The 22,717-nt window shown below is 35.9% G+C and overlaps 1 protein-coding gene across 1 annotated transcript in view; it reads right to left on the reverse strand.

The window, feature by feature from the left end:
* LOC115888410 (methionine aminopeptidase 1D, mitochondrial) overlaps positions 1-22,039 on the reverse strand; it is a 29,428-nt gene extending 7,389 nt beyond the window's left edge. Inside the window, exons 1-4 of the mRNA XM_030908147.1 lie at positions 21,870-22,039; positions 21,590-21,809; positions 21,293-21,484; positions 10,190-10,451 (exon numbers count right to left, since the gene is read on the reverse strand). Coding sequence (XP_030764007.1) covers positions 10,190-10,451; positions 21,293-21,484; positions 21,590-21,809; positions 21,870-21,925 — 730 coding nt within the window. The 5' untranslated portion in view covers positions 21,926-22,039. The remainder of the gene's footprint in view (positions 1-10,189; positions 10,452-21,292; positions 21,485-21,589; positions 21,810-21,869) is intronic.
* Positions 22,040-22,717: the final 678 nt, after the last annotated feature.

A 22,717-nucleotide genomic window follows, 5' to 3' on the forward strand; every position in this document is an offset into this window, starting at 1 on the left:
TTGTTTTACTGATACTGTTACGTTTTTTCGTCGGTTCCGTGTGGATAGAAAGTCACAATTTATTTTAAACACGAATTTATTTAACGCAGTAATTAATGTTAACAACGATGAAAAGACTTATAGAACTATTTTCACAAAACGATTTACAACTAAGAATTTATTTTGAATTTTAGCGCGTCAATATCCACCGTTATATTTTATAACTGCCCTCTCTAGACATATTGCCGCCGGCTTTCTTTATAACCTACAGCGACAAAGAAATCTAGAATAGTCCATAGATCGCCAGTGCGCGCCAGAAGGTTTTCGAATGTTCTCGTGGCTAAAACTAGTCCATTCGAGAGTAACTGAGATCTCATTCTCGAGAACGAATGAATCCATTGCGGTGCGTCCGCTAATGCTATAATTCGGCATCCGAGGGCGTAGGCAAGCGTACGAGGTTAGGTCGAGTCCCACCAACGTACCACCGCCCCCTTCTTAGAATTACATACTCGTCCCGAGATGTACATACTACTGTGGTGAATAGAAGGTATTTACCACCAAGCTGGCCCCTGGTACATTGCGTGAAGTCTGAGTAGAAATAGCAGCCTGGTTTCTCTCCAAATCTCAGCTTTTGGGTTATTTTCTCCTGATCTCAGCTTTGGGTTGTAGCAGCAAACGAGGATCTCGATTCCCGTAAATCTGAACAAGACTTCAATCATGTTCCGGATTGTACGCCAACTCAAACCATCGAGTCCACACGCCAGCTTCGGAATGGCTAATCGTGCAATGTTGTTGTTTAGCAGGGCTTCTCTCAGTTCAATCAGGGTCTTCCATAGATTGAGATAAGTCGGCTTACTCGGGGACCATTCCTTGGTGACCAGGTAGAAGATGTGCCTTGCTTGACCATGTGCATTGTCGGTTAGCCTCAAGACGCTTCCAACCTCTGGATCCTGTCGGCGTAGTTCTCCGACACGCCCAAACTTCTCATTGAACGTCGCAGCGATTCCTCTGGACATCCGCAAATCTCGAGCCACACAATGAGCGAGCGAATAATCAGGAGGCACGGAAAAGAGGTCTCGTTGATCTTCTTTGGTTACACCATAGCGAGCCTTCTCACTGCTGTTGTATCGGGCCATGAAATCGTCAAAGGACATCTCCGAATCAGGGGGATCAAAGCTGCAGGTTCTCACGGTCCCAGCACGATCTTCTATTTCGCCTTGGTAGGGGCTCAAACGGTTGAAATGGACTACCCTCGGTTTTCCTTTTGGCAATTTTCTGATACGGTATACGACGTCATTAATTCTATCCATGACTTCGTATGGCCCTTCCCACGAGGATTGTAGCTTCGGAGATAACCCACGACGTCTCTGCGGGTTATATAGCCACACCAACTTCCCTGGTTGGTATCCTCCATGCTCAGCTTGAATGTCGTAGTGTTCCTTCATTCGGTCACTAGCACTTTGAATATTTAGGCGGACTCTCTGATGAATGTCGTCCATCCTTTGACGTAGTGTGTGGACATAATCTTCTCCGGCGACTTCTTCTCCCGGTCGGCAACCAAATTTCAGATCACAGGGTAGGCGCACTTCCCGTCCCATAACGATGCTGGCTGGAGTTTGCCCTGTAGATTCTTGGACGGATGAACGGTAGGCCAACAGGAACAGGTGAAGAAATTTGTCCCAGTCTCTTTGGTGGTCAGAGACTACTTTGGCCAGATAACGGTTGATAGTTCTGTTCATGCGTTCAACCATCCCATCGGATTGTGGATGTAGAGCAGTCGTCCTGGTCTTGCGGATGTTCAGGACTTCACAGACGCCTTGGAACAGATTGGACTCAAAGTTTCTTCCCTGATCTGAATGAAGCTCCATGGGAACACCAAACCTGCAGATCCATTCTTTAACAAGGGCATCAGCAATCGTGGACGCTTCTTGATTTGGCAACGCGTAGGCCTCGACCCATTTGCTGAAGTAATCCATTACTACCACAATGTATTTGTTGCCATCGTTCGTCTCCGGGAAAGGACCAGCCACGTCGATCGCTATTCGTTCGAAGGGACTACCAACATTGTACTGGCGCATAGGGGCTTTACCACGCTTTTGTGGCCCATTAATGGCTGCGCAAATGTCACATTTCTTACACCAGGCCCTCACATCTTCTTTGCAGTTCACCCAGTAGAACCGTTCACGCAGCTTGCCAAGTGTGTTGCTAACACCAAGATGTCCACCGCTGGTTCCATTGTGAACTTCCTCCAAGACTTCTGGGACCCTCTTCTTTGGAATGACGATCTGCCTTCTCTCTTTTTGTCCCTCCGGTCTCTCGATCACACGGCGAAGTAGTCCGTTATCTATTACCAAGAAATTCCACTGGGCCCAGTACGTCTTTACGTTCGGCGAATATCTGCAAACTTCTTCCCATGTTGGTCTTTGGCCTGGGGTTTTCCAGTTAATTACTAAACCTAATTCTGGGTCACTGGTTTGGTCATTTGCAAGATCTTCGGGTTGCCAACTATCATTAACCACAGTTGTTCTTAGGAGTTTCACTTCTTTCTCTTCTGCTCGGGAACAATGCTTACAGTCCTTAGCGCAAGGTCTTCTGTAAAGTGCGTCGGCATTTCGATGGATTGCTCCAGCTCGATGTTCTGTGTCGAAGTCAAATTCTTGTAATCGTTCAATCTAGCTATCTGCCCTTCAGGATTCTTAAACTGCAACAGCCATTTCAAAGCAGCATGGTCTGTTCTTAACAAGAACTTTCTTCCATAGAGATACTTGTAGAAGTGTTCCACTGCTTTAACTACTGCTAGTAATTCTCGTCTGGTTAACAGTAGTTCCTTTCCGGTTTTGACAAGGTCTTACTAAAATAACCAATTACTTTTTCTTGACCATCCTGGATCTGAGACAGAACGGCGCCTAACCCAACATTGCTAGCGTCGGTATCCAATATAAAGTTTCCGTTGCCAAGAGGATAGCTAAGTATGGGCGCACTAGTCAGGGCCTTCAATCTTCGGAATGCCTCGTCAGAATCTGAGTCCCAAGAGAAACGCCTTTCGTCTTCGGTAAGTCTGGTCAATGGTTTTGCGATGGTGGCGTAACCTTGTACATAGCGGCGATAGTATGTGCATAGTCCCAAAAAGCTTCGTAGTTCATGTTTGTCTTTGGGTATCGGCCACTCTTCCACTGTCTTGGTCTTCTGTGGATCTACCGCAACTCCCTGGGAGGAGACTACATGGCCCAAGTAGTGTGTACCTTTTCTTGACACAGATGACATTTCTTGGGGCTAAGTTTCAAACCAGAGCTCCCTAGTCGCTTGAAAACTTCTTCCAAATTCTTCAGATGATCGTCAAAGGATTTCCCAACCACTATGATGTCATCCAGGTACACGAAACAGGTAGTCCAGGATAGTCCCTTTAACACAGACTCCATTAGTCTCTTAAAGGTAGCTGGCGCGTTGCACAATCCAAAAGGCATGACAGTAAATTGCCACAGTCCGGAGCCCACCGAGAACGCTGTTTCCTCTCTGTCTTGGCGCCATGTCGACTTGCCAATATCTTCAGATCCAAAGTAGAGAATATCGTCGACCCCGCCAGCGTGTCTAGAGTATCGTCTATCCTCGGCAGGGGATAGCTATCCTTCTTTGTAACATTATTGAGCTGCCGATAATCAACCAGAACCTGTGGTACCCGTACCGTCACTTCAAAACTAGTACTACCGGAGATGTCCACGGGCTTGACTAGATGGTTGATGACACCCCTCTTCTTTCATTTCTCGAAAGGATTTTATCAGCTTCTTCAATGTTTGGCGAGCGGAAGTCTTCTCGGACGTTTTGTTTGCGATTGGTCGTGCGCAGTATCCTGTATCAATTTATATGTTGTAAATTAAATTGGTACGACCTCTCTAATCCTAACGTTTTCGCTTTATCAAACACATCTTGGTACTGCTTTAGCAGGAACTGCTTGGCCTTCTGTTTCTCCTCAGGTGTTACGACTATCAGGTTTCTCAATTTTCTAATATTTTCGGGATAACCCTTTGTGTAACAGCGAATACACTTCACTCACATTACCCCACACTTCCCTGAATTTCAAAGTCTAAATCTTGGGAGCTTCCACATCTTCGAATGACTGAGGAGACTGAACAACAGTACCCTCTAAGAGGGTTCACTTCTTCAAAGGATGCTGTGAATAATAATTCGTTCATTACTCCCACCGGTACAGTTTCTTGCTTCGCTCAGGCTTGGGGCTTCCAACAGCGATGATCTCCTCGTTACCCATTTCGCTGTCATGGTATTCCTTAATCCAACAGAATAATACTCCCACATTATTCATTTCCACCTTCTAGAGCAACCATCCAAAAATATCTCACAGCGCTCAGGGGATCAAGAAACATCTTCTGCTACCACCACGAGAAGTGTCTCCTCACATTTTCGATGCAGAACCACTTCCAAGATTTCTTCATTTTATTTTAAAATCTCTTTGTTTGAGGGGTTTAGCCTAAAAACCTCTAGTGGTCAAGTGATGTCCATTCCGAGAATAAGTTCATCTTCGATGTCTGCCACTAACACCTCGATGATTAAAACAAAGGTGCTTCCGATAACAAAATGCTAAGATCTATCCTTCTCCATGGATGAAAGCAGACTTCCTGTAGCTAGCCGTAGTCGCCATTGTGTTGTTTTAATCCCTTTTGATGTTTCAAGGGATATCCGGCCTGATGATCGTTTCTGTCAAAACTTCTGTATCCAAAAGCATGCGGTCCGTAACTCTCCATCCAAAACCGTATCCACAAATGACTGATTTGAACTTGTGTTGTGGCTACGTTCTCGCGACTTGAGCAGTTTCGTTGGAACCTGTTGGGTACTGCTCGATAATGTGTCCTTTGATCTGGGATTAATTTGGCGAAACCGGATGTCCACGTCTTTTTCTACAGTGACTTCTCTACGTGTCCCTGCTCTGGCCTTGTTTCGAAATTCAACAAGTCGGTCCTTTCTTGCCCCATGTACCTCCTCCATGACTTTCCGTACAATGCCTTCCACGGATCTGTCGGAACATTGGTTTGACCGTCTGTACTTCTCACTAGAGACCATAAAGAACTTTGTTTCAAGTGGCTTTCAAATTCTAGAGGGCATCGTAAGCTAAAGCATCCAAAGCATCCACCAAGTGCGTTGGGGTGAGGCTTAGAGAAGTGCTTTGTCTTGTCTACGTTGTCACGTAAGTCCGTCTGAGGAGAATGCCTGTACTGCGAACCGCTCCATAATATTCTCTGGCGTAGCAGGGTACGCGAGGCGAACGGGCGGAAGGCTACGTCGTCGGCTTCAAACTCCCGCAGAGAACTCATTTGACTTTTTGAATGCGTGTTTTTAGCTGGGAATGATAGACATAAGTTCAAAATGATTTTGGCTGTACCTCACGCATTTCTAAATGTCAGTACCAGTTGCTAAGTTTAATGATTCCTGCTGTTCCGATGGTGACAATAGTTCTGAGTGGATATCAGTCGCATCTCTCGCAGTGCGACAGTGGCAGTAGCCACCTCTTTCAGGGTCAGTGTCCATCCGTTCGCTCTAGCATGCTGGCCTCAAACTGGTAAAAATAATTGGCCCAAGTGGTTTTTTCAAGTCAAACTGTGGAGGTTTAATAACTGACTTTGGAGATATACCTTATTCTCTTCGACTAGTTTCGGTGCCATACCTGATATTTCTTTGACATTTTGGTACACCAGCGCTTTTCTATTTCTTTTGTTTTAAAATTTCCTGATTTTTTATTTTTACATCGTCACCCAATTTTGTGTTTACTATTTTGTCTCTTGTAGTAGCTCCGTAGAATTTCTCTATAATCTTTTTTCTTCTAATTCCCTGGAATTTTCTGTTATCTTTTCTTCTAAATTAAGCATTTCCATTATTAAAGCTGGTCTTGTCTGGGCTCTTAGAATTTTCTGCGATCTTCTAAAACATTATTAATTTTATCACTGATTTTCTCTTCTAAATTAACTTCCAAGTCAATTATTTTACTATTCAAATTGTTCAAAAGTTGTCGCCCAATTTTAGAATTCTCTGTCATTTTTTTTTTACTATTCAAATTGTTCAAGGATTGTCGTCTAATTTGTGTAGGCTATCGAGTCAAGGTCACCTTCCAACTCAAAGCAAAAATAGTGTCAGGATCCTCCACCGGTCCTGTCCACCAAAACGTCTCTCAGTCCTAGCTTTGCAAAATGCTTTCTCTTTCCATATGTTTCGCACTCTCTCTCTTTCACATGCATTTCTTGAAGCTCGAGGACACTTTCAAGTCTCTTTCAACAATTTTTCAGAGCCATGGTCAGTCTCTTTACATTCTTCTAATCCTATCACACACGCCATAATTTTGACACCAATTGTTACTGTTTTCAATGGTTCCGTGTGGATAGAAAAGTCACAATTTATTTAAAACACTATTTATTTAACACTAATTAACAAAATAATAACGATAAATTAACAAAATAATAACGATAAAAGACTTTATAGAGACTATTTTCATGGCTAAACGATTTTATAACTAAGAATTCTATTTTGAATTTGGCGCGTCCAACTGTATATTTATAACTGCCCTCTCTAGGCCACTGCCGCTTCGGCTTTCTATACCGACAAGGTAAAAGAGAAATCTAAATAGTCAAAGATCGTTAGGCGCACTAGAAAAGTTTCGAATGTTCTCGTATCTTCAGCGAGTCCATTCTAGTGGGTCTTGATTCTTCTCGAACAGAATGAATCATTGTGGTGTCTATGCGATGTTAAGGTCATCCAAGGGGCCGGACCACTTTATATATTGTGAGGGTTAGGTCAAGTCCACAACTGGCTCACAACACAATATATGATGGAAAAGAAAGCAAACACGGATAGGGATTTTTTAAAAACATATGTTTCACTGACGAATGCACGTTTACCTTAAATAATGAACCCAATGTTCAAAATTATCGATATTGAAACAAAGAAAACCAACACAGGTTTGGCGAAACAAGGACGCAATATCCACAGAAAGTAAATGTTTGGGCAGGGATATTCTGACACAATATTATCGGGCCATTATTTCTTACGCGAAATTTAAATGCAGAATATTATTTGGAACTACTCGAAAATCATATTTTACCTGCTTTACATGATGCCGCTAGCGAAAACAGGAAGTTTGGTACCAATGGATGGCTGCCATAGGGAAAATCAGGAAGTTGGTACCAAATGGACCGGCTGCCCGGCACATAAAGTACCCTGGGAATTTTAGACAATAGTTTTAACGGAAACGTTATTGGCCTAAATCATACAGTAAATTGGCCAGCAAGGTCTCCTGATATTTCGCCAAATGATTTCTTTCTCTGGGGCCATTTAAAAAACAGGATATACAAGGATAAAAAATACCCAAATCTAGACGAGTTAAAAAATGCTATTTCTGCCGAATGCAATAGCAATATTTTTGTTGGTAGTGTACAGGGTGTCCCAAATTAAAGGATAGCCATTGGTATCTCAGAATTTATAAATACGAATGAGGTCAAATTATGGGAAAGTTTTGCATTTTTTGTCAAAAAAGTTTGGGAAATTAAAAAGTCCCGTTTTAAAAAATAAAAGTTGATGAAAATAAAAGTTGATATCTCGGAAACGAAACGTCAAATTTTAAATTTAATGCCACCATATTTTAAAAAAAGTGACTATGATGAAGTGGCATTTATTTTAAAATATCTCTTCAAATAAATCCATGAAAAATTAAAAACGATTTTATAATACATTTTTTTTTGTCAATTAATTCTCGTCAATATCCTCAAAAGTCTTAAATACAATATACAATACAATATAAAAGCCGAAAATTTTTAATTAAGCGACATTTTAGTAGTCATAAAATTGCGCAACTTTGACATAATTTGAATTCCTTTGTATTTCTTATGGTCTCTAAGATCACAGATTGACCCTCGAATTAGGGACACCCTGTATATGTAAAATAATATAATTTTAAATTATGTTGTATTAATGTAAAATAGTATAATTTTAAGTTCATATTAAATTTGATTATATTATATTATTATTTATTTTTTAAAAGAAATACGTAAAATAATTTTAACCGGATTTTCCACGCAGATACCAAAGTATAACAAACGAACGAGTAGCGACAGTAAGCGTCGGAACCTTTGATGTTTGATGTTCCAATTTTAGCCGGCGGCCTTGAAGGTGATCCTGACTAATACACTGCTGAAAACGTGAATTATGTCGAATACAATGTAAGAAACTTGAAGTGGACTCATAGAACACATGGTTAAATGTACTTACTGATCAACCAACTGGTCTTGTTAAACAAGGGCGATACGCACAACACGTTCCTGACTGGCCTGGCTCATCCGCCACGACCCACGACATCAGGAAAAAAAAACTTTTTATTTTTTGTTTAATTAAATGAAAAACAAAAAATCCAACGACGACAGTTTTTAGAAGAGCCAATTAGCTATATTTTAGTAAAAAAAGCAACTTTCTAGAGCAAGTCATTACTTCAGTAGAGACGACACAGATAAACATTAGCATTTTATATATGTAGATAATTATTAAAAACACAACAAACAACAATTAACACGTTTCGCACTTAAATGAAACCAAAAAAGGCGATATTACCTTTTTATATCATGTTTTATTGCCTTTTCTACCTGACTAAATTTGGTCGGCTGATTGGTATTCTATGTTAACGTTGATCCTGTCTATTTCGCGCATGCGCTTGTAAATTTCGGAACCGAAGTGACGCTACTTGTTGATTTGTTATACTCTGCAGATACTCCTCTGTGCGCTGGTAAAATCTGTACAAAATCTTAACCATTGAAGAAACTCACAAATAAAAACGGTCAGCGGTCTCTCACAGGAAATTGGAATCACTAAAGAGCTCCGACGGGGTTGCAGTATACCCCCCTAACCCCTGATATTATTTACCTAGGTTCGATATTCACAGGAGATGGAAACATAGACAAAGATGGAGCGGACGATAGGGAAATAAACAACAATAGTAATAGTAATACAGGCACGAAATATCAGATGCATAATTCTATGATAAAAACAAGATATATGATATATAAGAGAAACTAGTTAAAAGTATATTACTCTATGGATGTGCAACATGGCAACTCAGTGACTCACAAAAAGAAATAACTAAAGAAATAAACAAATAAGAAAGAAATAAAAGAAAATTAGAAACAAAAGAAATAGACGCGATTAGAATGGCAACAAGAATTTCTCTAAATAATAAGAATTCTATAACATACAGGGCGAGTGTCCTACGATGTTCTCTATGGGTATCTAGGAAACTACACTGGAGATAGAGAGTCGGTTAAATGGGAAAAGAATTGCAGTTTTGTGTGGTCATAAATATGCACCTTTCAGATTTTTAAAAACGTTCATAGCTTACTAGATATTTCGAAAAAAACAAATTTTGGCTATTTTAAAAATTGTCCCTAATTCGGCTCTTACAATTTACATTACATAAGGTAAAACTTAAAAAAAAATAATATCACTACATACACTTTAAGTTATTTTAGAAAATGTTAAAAAAATCCGTCGTTGTTTTGAGTACATAAATGCATCTTTTTAAAACTGAATTTCTAGCTATTCTCACAGAACGACCGGTCGACTTAATTATACTTCTCCTGTACCGTTTCTTCGAGTGCCTCTCTTAATTCATAAGTTGTTTTGTAAACCTTGTTGTTAACCATACCGCATAAAAAATATAAATGGATAGATCAGGTGATCGAGGAGGCTATTGCAATTGGTCCACCTCTTTCTATCCCTAAGTCTACATAATTATGATATAAATAATTTTTAACATTTCTTACATTGTGGGGGTGGTGTGTTATAATGAAAGTCATGTTAGAACCACTCTATTAATGCGCGAGTATCTAAATTTAACTTTTTTAACATGTCTTGAAAACCGTTCTCTAAACAACGTAAGTAACGTTCACCGGTTAACGTATCCTCGAAATTGTATGGCAAAGAAAAGTTGAACCAAGTCGTAATCGTAATCGTAAGTTGAAAAAATCTGAAAGGCGCATATTTATACCCACACAAAACTGCAATAATTCTTTCCCCATTTAACCAACTCTCTATCTTCAGTAGTTTCCGAGATACCCATAGAGAACATCGTAGGAAACTCAGCTTGTATAATTGAGAAGAATACCTATAAATAAATATCTTGGATCTAATATATTTTTGAATGAGATTACACTTAAAAAATACTTACTAATATGATATATGTCTGGCGGTCCATGAAAGTAATGCCCAATTCCATGACCCAAAAATGCTGGTATTACATTGTATCCTAATTCAGATGCCTTCTTTTCAATAGCATATCCAATATCGCGGAAATGAACCTCAGGCTTACACACCCCAATACCTTCATATAAACAAACTCTAGTGGCTTCTACCAGTTTTTTCCCTTCATCATCAACGTCACCTACTAAGAATGTTTTTGAACAATCCCCATGGTAGCCATTATAAAAAACCTGTTGAAAGAACCATAGAGTAAGTAAGAACAATACAAACATATTTAGGCGTACTGTATGATCGAAAAAAAGAACGGTGTCCAGTTGGTTTGGAAATGAACATCGATGTCAGTCCCCATATTTTACATATAAAATGATAGCGATCTTCATTATTTCATAGAAATCGCTGACGCCGTTTTTTTTTCATACGGTATATTATATTGTTAATATACCGTATGATCGAAAAAAAACGGCGTCCAGTTAGCTGGGAAATGAACATCGATGACATTTCTCATATAAATTTACATATAAAATGACAGCGATCTTCATTCCATAGCCATCGCTGACGCCGTTTTTTCTCGATCATACGGTATTATTACTGTGTTGGCTATTCTAACTTGTAAACATGAATATGAACGCGAATATCAGCTCCTAACATTCGTGAGGGCGAATATCAATTTGCTGTTAAAAAATATAAATGAGTATGGACATCATAATTAAAAATATAAAAGATTTTTTTTTAAATGTTTCCTTAAAAAAATTAATTGTGGAAAATATTTGTTGTTATGTTATTAGTAGTGATGTAAAAGGCCCAAGTAGCACTTGGACGTTATCTGATTAAAATACTCCGGAAAACAACGAGCGCCTTCAAAATTAGGTAGATTTATGAAATAAAAATATCTATAAAAAAGTAACTCGCAAAATATTTTTTTAATTTTCTAGCTGGTTTAATCATAAAACTGTACTGTGGTTCCCCCCAAACTCAACCTTATCAATATTATTCTACTAGAAATCGAAATGTGAATATAAATTTTAAAAACAAAAAACGATTTTAAAATGGCTGACAAACTGATACGTGTTAAGAATGGCGGATTTCTGTGTCCGACTTAATATGAACTACCAATATACCAATTCCGACCGGGTCTCCAACATTAGTCGTCTCACACGACCGAAGTCATCAAGCCGGACGACCGGCAATCGTATTATGACGTATATAATTCCAACCTACGCCACGCATACGCCACGTAACCTCACTTTGCGTATCAGTGATTTGTGGATTTGTGCAACTATATTTTAGTTTTTGTTTTCTCCTTAAAAAAAATGGGCAGCCACTTTTTTAAGCCTAACCTCACATGTCGGAGGAGGATGGGGTCTGCTGGTTTCCTAAGCTAAAAAATTAAATTAAGATGCACCTGTGTAATGCAGCATCTCTTCCGGATAAAAAGCATTTACGGGTGGAGGCAAGACATCACTACTACTATTATTATTTTGCAAAAGCCTCGACCTCTTTCTGTAAAATGTAGATGAATGTCTAAATGCCTTTTTAGGCATAATAAAAAAATTAAGTTTGCTTACAAAAACTTTTTATTAGGTTATGTTCATGATGTTCATTAGGTCGCAAATGCTACTTAATGGGTTGTATTTACGGACGTAAATAAAGATACGTAAATTAGGTTATAAATATGAACATAAAACACAACAAAATATAATTGGACGTTACTTTAGGGAGTATCAGTGAGACGTATCCTATTCGGACAACGGGTATATAGACGTCGGGCTAGTTCAAGTATATGTACGTCGTGCAAGCCAACGTGGAAATTAATAAAAATGGTACGTTGTTATTTTGTACGTCGACAGATCGTTGGATTTACCGACTCGGATCCAACGACGTCGCTTTTAATAGGAAAGCGACGTCACAGGTCGTATCACCAGCACCCGACCTAAATTTGCACAAAGTCTGACGTCGCTTCAGGTCAAATTTAGTTCGAAGTCAGATAGATGCTACTTGGGAGGTAATATTACCCCGGTAATATATATTATTGTATATATTAATAAATATAATATTACCAGTAATTTTGGCAATATTACGTAATATAATTACGCAAGATCGGTAACATTGGTAATATTGCTTTTTTTCCCGCTCTACTCTTTTCTCATTTGTCTAACTTTACTAGACTCAATTAACGAAAGAGAAAGAAGAACCAGATGACGATATTGAGGATGATTTACCATTATCCACTCTATTACGTATTATAATATAAGCCACTCTGACTCTGACTCTACTGTGTTCCAATGGAATTGATAGCACAGATCGAGAGTTGTGGACCATAAAATAGCCATAGGCGCGACGGAACTACCTGCCCCGTAACCTGTATTCATAGACATTAAAATAAAAAACTAGTATTTAAATATGTAATACCTGTATAGAATAAAAGCTGAAATAGTTCGTATTCAGTAACTAGCAAGTAACGTCTATTCGTCTAATTAAGATGGCTTCAAGTTCAAGTTTTTCTCCAATTTCTATTCAACGAGTTATCAAAAGTGCATATTCCGTGCGGGAAAAAACATGGCTCAACTTTCGTTTAGCTGAAATCTGTTATATAAAAAATTACTTTATATATGCGTTCTAGAAGGCGTTAAGCTTGATTTTCATGCATCCGTTGTCCGACGATACGTTGATACGATATTGGGCGCGTTCAGGGAACACAGCCGCTGACATTCAGCGTAGAATTTCGCTGACCAGCAGCTTACGATATTCCCTAAACGGCACAAAGCAGCTGAAAGAACAAGAGACAGTAGCTGTCTCTTGCGCTCTCTGTCTACTATAAAAACTTGAGAGAAATATAAATAAATCGTCTTCGTCAAATCTGTCTATAATCGATCTTTAGTCTTTAGAATAAAAATTATTTTGAAAAAAGATTTATTAGTACTGACTGATCATTTAATAATTAAAAATATATTATTTGACAATACAGTATTAAACATTAAATTTCTAAAAAATAACAGTTTATAAAAATAATTTTACCAATACACCTAAACAAAACAAAACTTAAAATAACAGGAAATGGCAGTTCGACCAAGTCACGTTTTACGCATTTTTTTTTTCGATGGTATGGTACAAATAAAATTACTGAAGGTGTAAATACCCTACAATAAAAAAACGACGTCAGGGGTGATGTGGAGGTGAAGATTGCTGTTACTTATTATAGGGAATATTATCGATCGTTATTTATAAGCCAACTAGGCGCAATTTTTTTCGATTAGACGGTATTATAATTACAATCAAAAGTTATTTATGCTGATTTAGATTTTTTCAAAAAGTAGCATTTTTTCTTAATTTCAATGTATTTAGAAAATTCTACATGAGATGAAAATCAAGTTGAATTTTCTTTATTTCTTTAACTTCTTCGATCTCTATTTACTTCTAAGTCTTTTTCGGACGTTTTAGATTAACCTACTGCTTTGTAACTTTTTTGGCAACAAATATCTCCTATTTTTAAAGATTCGATTAACTACGATTGACTACAAACTTCAACAAACCATAAAAAGTAAACAATAAACTGAGAAAATTAAAGTTGTTTTTAGTTATTTTACATTAGTTGAACAGATAAGGAAATAGATCAAGGCTGACTTGTCTCCTAAATCTTTACCGCTAAGAATTTTGCACAGCGGCTGACTGTTGCTGTTCCTCAGAATAGACCGTTTAGGGAAATCGCTTACTCAGCCACTCAGCCGCAGACCATCCCTGAACGCGTCCATTAATTTCATTGGTTGTATTTAAAGGCTTCGATTGGTTAACCGTTTCTAACCGACTGAAGTCTTTAAATTCAACAATAAAATTAATATCGCATCATCGTATCGTAACTTTAGGAGTATAAATATACAAAAATTTTCCTGCGGAAATGCGTCATTTTCATTTTTCGGACTTTAGTATAGCCGAAATCTGTTACATCAAAACTAGTCTTCGGGTGTGTTTTAAACATTTTTCTAAACATAAAAACACAAAAAAGTGTCTGCGGAATTTTTTTATTTTTATTTTACATAAAAAAATGCTTTGACTTTAGAATAGCCGAAATCAGTTACATGAAAAATGAACTTATATTTGTTTTATACGAGCCTTTACGAGCAAAGAAATACACAAAAATTCCTGCGGAAATGTGTCAATGTCATTTTGTGCACTTTGTTTTTCATACATTTTTCAGTTTAGAAGCTTACGGGACCCGGGAGCGCATAGGGGTGCTAGGTGGGGTAAAACATCTTTCGGAGGAATAACAATTCTTGTAGAATAGATAATATAGGTTCTTGTAAACCCTATAAGTACCTCGGAATGTTGCACTGATTCTTGTTTTTTATTAAAGCTTTACGTAAATAGGGCTGATTCAAAACAAAAAATCATTTTTTCATTTTATTTTATTAATAAACTGTGATTTTGCAAAAATATTAGATTGGTTAGCATTTGGGTTGCTTTGGCTAGATTTTCTTTGTGGAGGGTGTTAAGCTGTGGTTTTTATATTTTAATAATTAAGTGTGATTTTGCAAAAATATTTTACACTTTATAGACACTTTTAAATGATTTTTTTTTGGTTCAAAAGTGCTTCATCCAAGGATTTTTTTCTTTTAAACTGTTCTATAAAAATAGGACTTTCTGCCAAAAAAAAAATAAATTCGGGGGTACTTATACTTTACAAGACCCGATAATACGAGTATAATAAGGTGAATATATTGTTTTATAAACTGTCTACTTTTTAAAAAATGGTGTGCATGTTATAGCGATATTAAGAATAGATATTATTCATTGATCTGTATTAAAGGTCGGAAAGAGGATCACTATTCGTTCTAAAACATGAAAAGCAAAATTCCGTAGACTTTTTTGTGATAATAACAAGGTCTGAATACTAGTAAAACATTTTTTATATTACCAAGTAATTCGACCGAATTACCTTTTTGACCACATTAGTTCCGCTGGGAGTCGAACTCAGATCGCGGAGGTGAACAGTCTACAGCACTAACGCACTAGAAACTGTGCCAACCTCCCCGGCTATTCCGCACATTTCTTTTGGTGTTTTTATAGTGGAAAATATGTCTAAAATTCAACAGAACAACTAGCGTAAATGTAACTGATTTCGGCTATTCTAAAATCAGAACATTTTTTATATAAAATGAAAATAAATAGTTTCCGCACAGTTTTTTCTTGTTTTTATAATCGGAAAAATGTCTAAAATTTAATACAAACATTGATATAAATGTAACAGATTTCGGCTATTCTAAAGTCAGAGCATTTTTTCTAATCAGTGCATATTTTAAAGTCTATTAAATTTCCTCAGAAAATGGATACAGTTTATTTCCGCAGGAAAAATTTTGATTTTCCTCAATTCGTGAATGCTTCTAAAAAATATATTTATTTTTATTAAAACAAAAATATATTTATTTTTTATATAACTGATTTCAGCTATTCTAAAGTCTAATAAATTTCCTTAGAAAATGAAAACAGTTTATTTCCGCAGAAAAATGTTTGTGTTTATATGTTCAGAAAAATATTAAAAATAAAAGGCAAAATGTATTTTTTTATAGCAGATTTCAGTTATTCTAAAGTGCGAAATTTGGAAATTACGCATTTCCGCAGGAAAATTTGTGTTTTCCGTGGTTCACAGTAGCTTTTTAAAGATAATTTTTTTTTTTTTTTGAATAACTGATTTCAGCTAAACGAAAGTTAACCCAAAAACATTAACGTTGAACGTTCATGATGCTCTTGTGCACCAAAACACCCGACCTCCGTTTCCCGTGTATTTATAGGTGCTCTGTGCTACCAACTCCTTTGAAACGAGCATTAAGAAGTTTAAAAAACGTTCTTGTCTTTTTTGTAATGTTTTTACAGTTTTGAAATTAAAAAAATTATATTTAAAGAGCTGTTTTTAATTATAAATTACCAATGTTACCGTAATATTACCGGTAACATTACCAACTTGTGAATTACGGGTAATTTTACATCACTAGTTATTAGAATTTTAAGTTAAAGTTAAAAATAGATACAGGTTGGCAGATATACAGGGTGTCCCAAGCTGAGCGTGCATTAGAAGTTTCTAGAAAACTACAATATCTAGATCGGAGATTTTTTGTACATCAATGTTTTACAACGAGATATGTCGATTAAAAATATTTTCACTATGGTGGCACTTTCGGAAACACCGGAAGTTGACAGCAACTTTCTTATTTTAAATGGGTGCCCCCATTTTTTATTACATACTTGTAAAATGTAAATTCTATGAATATGGATGTTAAACACTCTATACCTAACATTAACCGTTTTTGAGAAAAAAAATATTTAAAATTTTTGGACAAAAAAACTACCTGTCAAAAAAATTTGTATAGCTTATAAGTCAAATTTAGTGATTACCACAGCCACTGTGACATAAAGAGAAGACATGTGGCTATCTATTTCAAAAATTAAATTTTTCAAATGTCATAATAATGGCGGTAAGTGTCATGGAATTGAATTAAATCATTTTTTATCAAATGGAAACCCACTTTTTTATTTCACTAGTGAAAAGGCTTTTCAATTCGTTACTTTTTGACTGTACATGTTTCTAGACCTAAAATAAATTGTTTTGTGTACAAAAATCTCCGATCTACATATTGCGGTTCTCTAGAAACCTCTAATGCACGCTCAGCCTGGGATACCCCGTTTATTGGCAGAAATTTAAAGAAGAATATGTCACATGATACCGGTGATGCCAACTCGTGGAAATTTTCTGATTCGTGGGAAATTTCGAGTACCAGGGGGAAAAGGGAAATTCTAAAATTCATGTAAACTGAGTAAATTTCACATATTATAATGATTACGGTACTTTACTTTGAAAACCTCGTAAGTTCAATTTTTAGCAAAAGTTATATTATATGGAGACCTTTGAATAAGAAGACTAAGGAAGGAGCATAATGCTATCCATGTATGCATGCATGGTGAGCGGAAAAAGCACTCTAGGGTGGGGATCCTTGACAGTTCTGTTTGACGATTCATTTGACACATTTGAATTTGATTTGAAATTTTATGGATTTGTCAGTCTTTACGGAGCTTATTTTATGTTATTTATTATTTATTCTACTACTGATAGTTGTATAAAGGTAGTAAATCTAGATGGAAATTGTGGCAGAACTTAAATTAACAGTTACACTATCGCGATTTATCGAAAAAGACTCTAAAATAGTTGGTTGTGTAGCGTGCGGTAGATCTCGGCAAAAATCGAGTGAAATAATGGAACAACTTTTCGCTAGTAAGTGACTATATAATATACATACGTGTAGTAAACAGATCATTTATGAAATTCACTTAAATTAACTAATTATATATTTTTCTTGCATTTTTACTTTTATTTACTACTTGTCAAAGATTAGATGTCAAAGAATTTAGATACGTCAATTTGATTTACCAGATTTACCTGCTTCAGTAGCGTATCGGATGTTTGTGTTAATAGAGAACAACGGCATACGGTCGAGTCGGCCGCTGCTGGCACGTAGACGTAAAGAATCTTTTACGTGTATAAAAAACAAAAAATATAAGAAATGCGCATGCGTACGTAAACGTTTACGTGTTTGTAGGCCGACTCGACCGTATACCGTTCTCTAATAAATAATTATTATAACTTATCTATTTTTATTAGAATTATATATTTTTGTAACAATTTTAATAACTACCAACATTTATTCACAACGTCAAATAAAACAACATATTATTGAGTCTACCCCACGTCTACCCTACATCATAGTTTTACATTTTTTAAATAAAATTAGAACGGCACTGATAAACCGGAATTTAAGTCGGCCATATTTGAGGCCCATCGCGGTGGACCTAAGATTTTTGATATGCTCCTTCCTTAGCCTTCTTATTCAAAGATGGAGACAGATCCTCCAGTCTCCACCTCATGGGTACGTCAGTCGAACGCAAGCTCCTCGAATGTGAAGGGCATGGAAGGCCAAACTCCAACCGTGGAAGGGTGTATGAGGAAGAACATCTGTTGTCAGAAGAGGATGGGAAATACCCCTAAAATCCCCCCTACAACACGTATGACGAGTTATAACTCAAGGAAAGGGGAAACAATAGATCTTTGAGATCGCGGTGATTGGCCCCCCTCTCATTCATTCTACATTCTAAGCAGTAAATCGAATCTCACGATTCATTTTTAAATAGACTCGTTCTCGTTCAATCTTTGCACCACTTCTACTTCATAGTTTCATGGAAAAACAGGTTTTATATACTTACGAGGGTTTCAAAGTAAGGTATCTTAAAGCTTTATTGCAACTTTATACATTTAATTAAATGTAAATACACATTTAATCTCTCACTCAGTAAAAATAAGATTTTGCGCATCGCCTACCGCAGTTCTCATAGAGGACGCACAACGCAGCGCCTAGATCGCCTAGGGGGTATAGTCTGTCCAACGAGAAGATCCACGACAGTGACAGTAGTGTCTGTCAGTTTAATTCACAGGTAAATTGTATTTTCTGTCATTTTTTGGATGTCGTCTGTCGAAATCTTCCCTGGCTCATTCAATTCATTCGTTTCGTTGGATCAGTCGCCGTTAGTGGGCACTTGCAGATTGAGTTAGACAAGGACGTATTTGTAGTGTTTTTATTTTATTAATCTTTTAATGTACTACTTAGTTAAAATTGATAATGTTGCATTATTTTTGGAAAAATAAATGGTTTTTTGTTAACACGGTAGTGTTATATGTCTAGTTCGTCGGATAATAGCGTAAATGACCAGCAAGGAAAGCCCCCTCCCTGAATATTGTCTCTTGACGACACTGTAATTATTGATTTTGAGTAATTCGTGGGAATTTTTAGAAAAAACGGGAAATTTTTGTCTCCGTGAGAAATTCTATTTGAGATAGTTGATCATTGAAATGGTGTAAAAAAATCAGAGGGTGATAGTACTCCTAAAAATAATAAAACAAGTTCCTATAAGTATAGGGCGGAAAATGCATATTAAGGGAGTTAGGGGCACTGAAAGGGTGAATTTAAAAAACGGTTGTTTTTTAATTTCACCCTTAAATTGCAGGCTTAGAAAACGAGAATAAATTTCGAAAAAAAATGCTCTGCCATAAATTTTGACCCTAAATTAAATGGTGATACTGAAAAATTATTTGGAAAAGCGGGAAGGGTAGTTTTTGCAAGGGTAGGGGGTTGTTTCGTGAATAACTTTTTTGGAGGTTATTTTTTTTGCAACGTTCATTTTTTGAAAACTACATATTTTTTCCTACAAAAAAGGTACTCTTGTTGCACATCGCCCAAAGCGATGGTTTTCGAGAAAATTGAAGGCAAAGAGTTTGCTCTGATGGGTTGCTAACTGGTTAATCAACATAAACTTATGAAAGTTATGGCGGTTCAAAAGTAACCAAGTAGTTATCAAATAATTAATTGAAAAATCAAAATTTCATGATTTTTAAAACATCTTATTGCTTTAAAAGATTTACTTTAATCCACTAGATTTCTACTTCTGGGGCCACTTGAAAGCTTTGGTTTACTCAGTGCCGATTAATTCTGAAGAGCAACTACGGCAACGCATTATATTATTGACTGTTTCGATCAAATTTGGACACCAAGGATATTCCACAGGGTACGCAGATCTTGGAGCAGATGTCTGCATTGAAATGAATGGTGGTCACTTTAAACATTTACTATGAATGAATTAAGGAATGCATTATTTTAATAAGGAATTTTGGTAATTGGTTTATTTCGTTTTTAAAGCAATAAGATGTTTTAAAAATCATGAAATTTTGATTTTCCAATTGATTATTTAATAACTACTTGGTTACTTTTGAACCGCCATAACTTTCATAAGTTTATGTTGATTAACCAGTTAGCAACCCATCAGAGCAAACTCTTTGCCTTCAATTTTCTCGAAAACCGTCGCTCTAGGCGAAGTACAACAAGAGTACCTTTTTTGTAGGAAAAAGTATGTAGTTTTCAAAAAATGAACCCACGTCGCAAAAAAAATAACCTCAAAAAAGTTATTCACGAAATAACCATATACGTATTACTTTTTACAAATATACTCAGGGTTCCCTATTTAACCCCGTGTGCAATTTCTGTGCCGTAAGAAAAAGACAAGATAACCCAGCTCCATATTAAAACTGCATAAGTCTATTTCACCCGGATATGGATTGAACTGCGATTGCGCCAAACTCCGATTGATTGTTGTTTTAGTTCTGTTTGGATTACTTTTTATTTGTGCGCGTAAAAGAGTGATTTTGTTTAGTTTATTGTTTCCAACTATTTTTTGATATTTTTCAACTCCATGATAATGTGTTATAAATAATAAAAATATAAATAAAATTGAAGGTTAGGGAAATGTCAGTCAACCACTTCCCTTTAAAAACATCGACCAATGAAAACTTCTTCAGGTGAGGCATGCTCAGTTAAATGAATATCCGGGTGAAATAGACTTATGCAGAATTCCATATTGTTCTTTCACTGTTTGGGCTTCACTTTTTGGAGATTAGGCTGAGTATATTTGTAAAAAGTAATACATATATGGAAATAACCCCCTACCCTTGCAAAAACTACACTTTTCGCTTTTCCAAATAATTTTTCAGTATCACCATTTGATTTAGGGTCAAAATTTATGGCAGAGGATTTTTTTTCGGAATTTTATCTCGTTTTTTAAGCCTGCAATTTAAGGGTGAATTTAAAAAACAACCGTTTTTTAAATTCACCCTTTCACCTTTCAATGCCCCTAACTCCCTTAATATGTATTTTCCGCCCTATACTTATAGGAACTTTTTTTACTATTTTTAGGAGTACTATCACCCCCTGATTTTTTTTACACCATTTCAATGACACCCTGTATAATATACTCAGTGTAGTTTTTTGTTTTGTTTATTAATATTTTTAGTTTCATAAACAAGGTGATTAATTTCGATTTAAAATAACTGTATGATCGAAATACCGTATGATCGAATAAAAACGGTGTCAGCGTTGACTATGGAATGAAGATCGCTGTCATTTTAAATGTAAAATTATATGTGGAATGTGATCGATCATCATTTCCAAGCCAACTTCCATAATAATATGAAATGTTCTCTTACTGTTATGTCTACATTAATGATATCTCCATCTTCTAAAGCTCTATCATCAGGGATACCATGACACACAACATTATTAACGGACGTACAAACTGATTTTGGAAAAAACTTATAATTTAAAGGCGACGGATATGCGCCATATTTTATGCTGAGATTATGAACTAAATGATCAATTTCATCAGTCGATTGTCCCACCTAAAGTTCTGTTAATGTATACAATTATAAAATATACAATACAAATTAATGTATTTTGATATAATCATATAGCCAAACTAGTTTTGTTTAATTATTATACCCTACTTTAATACTCTTTTCCGTTTTGCTCAAAATTTTAGCAGCCAATTTACATGAGTCTTTCATTTTTTCTATTTGGTCCAAGTTCTTTATTTCTGGACTGTTAATTCGTTCTATAGGTTCGCCCGACTTATAATAACTTGGCTTAGGTATATTATCAGGAACTGTTTTTTGTGCACTAACTTTGCCCGGTTCAACAAATGCATATTTTCCAAAACCTGGATTTCTAAAGTGAATGCAAAATTATAGTAAGTTTTGTAATGGTACAGTTCCAATATTTACGTACCTTTTATTAAATGTAAAAAGGTACCTTGCTATATCATTTCCCTTAATTTTGACCATTCTATTTTTAACAGAATATATTCATTAACAAATTATTTACCAGTTATTTACTTACAATATGCTTACAATTAAAAATCTAAAACTAACCTATTATCTGTGTCATTTGTCATTGTTATTACCCATAGACAAACAAAAAACAAATAAAAAGTTATTACCCAACCAATGCCGTCTCTAATAGAACAGCCTTGAACGAGATTTATGACGTCACGCTAGTTAGATACTACGGATTAATAAATATGTTGTAGAAATACATGGAAAACATAATTATTCCTCAGATTTTTGGTTTGTATTTTAAAAATGATATAGTTTACATGAAGTATACTTTATAGTATACATAATATACAGTTAATAACTACAACATATATACCTATTTATAGTAATAAATACTTTGGCAAATAAACTATGAACCATACAAATGCAGCAAATGTTTTACAATATACAAATAATGTATAGGTACATAAGATATTGGGTAAAATGTAAATATATTTTAAATTTTGGGGTTTGAAAATCGATCTAATTTAACAATATTCAATATCTACTAATAGTCAGCCATCACTTAAATATTTGATATTAATTTGGTATTAGAAATAATCAACACTATTCAGTAAAAATTACTGAGCAAATATATGTTATGCTTTACATACATTATATTATCTAACAAAAACACATTCTTCTTTTAAACTTTATCATTCTTGTCTTTACTAAAATCTTTTTTAATTTTGAACTCAAAATAATAATCTTTTTCATGATCTTTAATACACATATTCTTTATTTTTCCCTAGATCATAATAC

Source organism: Sitophilus oryzae, unplaced genomic scaffold (genome assembly GCF_002938485.1).
Source record: "Sitophilus oryzae breed Bouriz unplaced genomic scaffold, Soryzae_2.0 scaffold_738_pilon_pilon, whole genome shotgun sequence".
NCBI lineage: Eukaryota > Metazoa > Arthropoda > Insecta > Coleoptera > Curculionidae > Sitophilus > Sitophilus oryzae.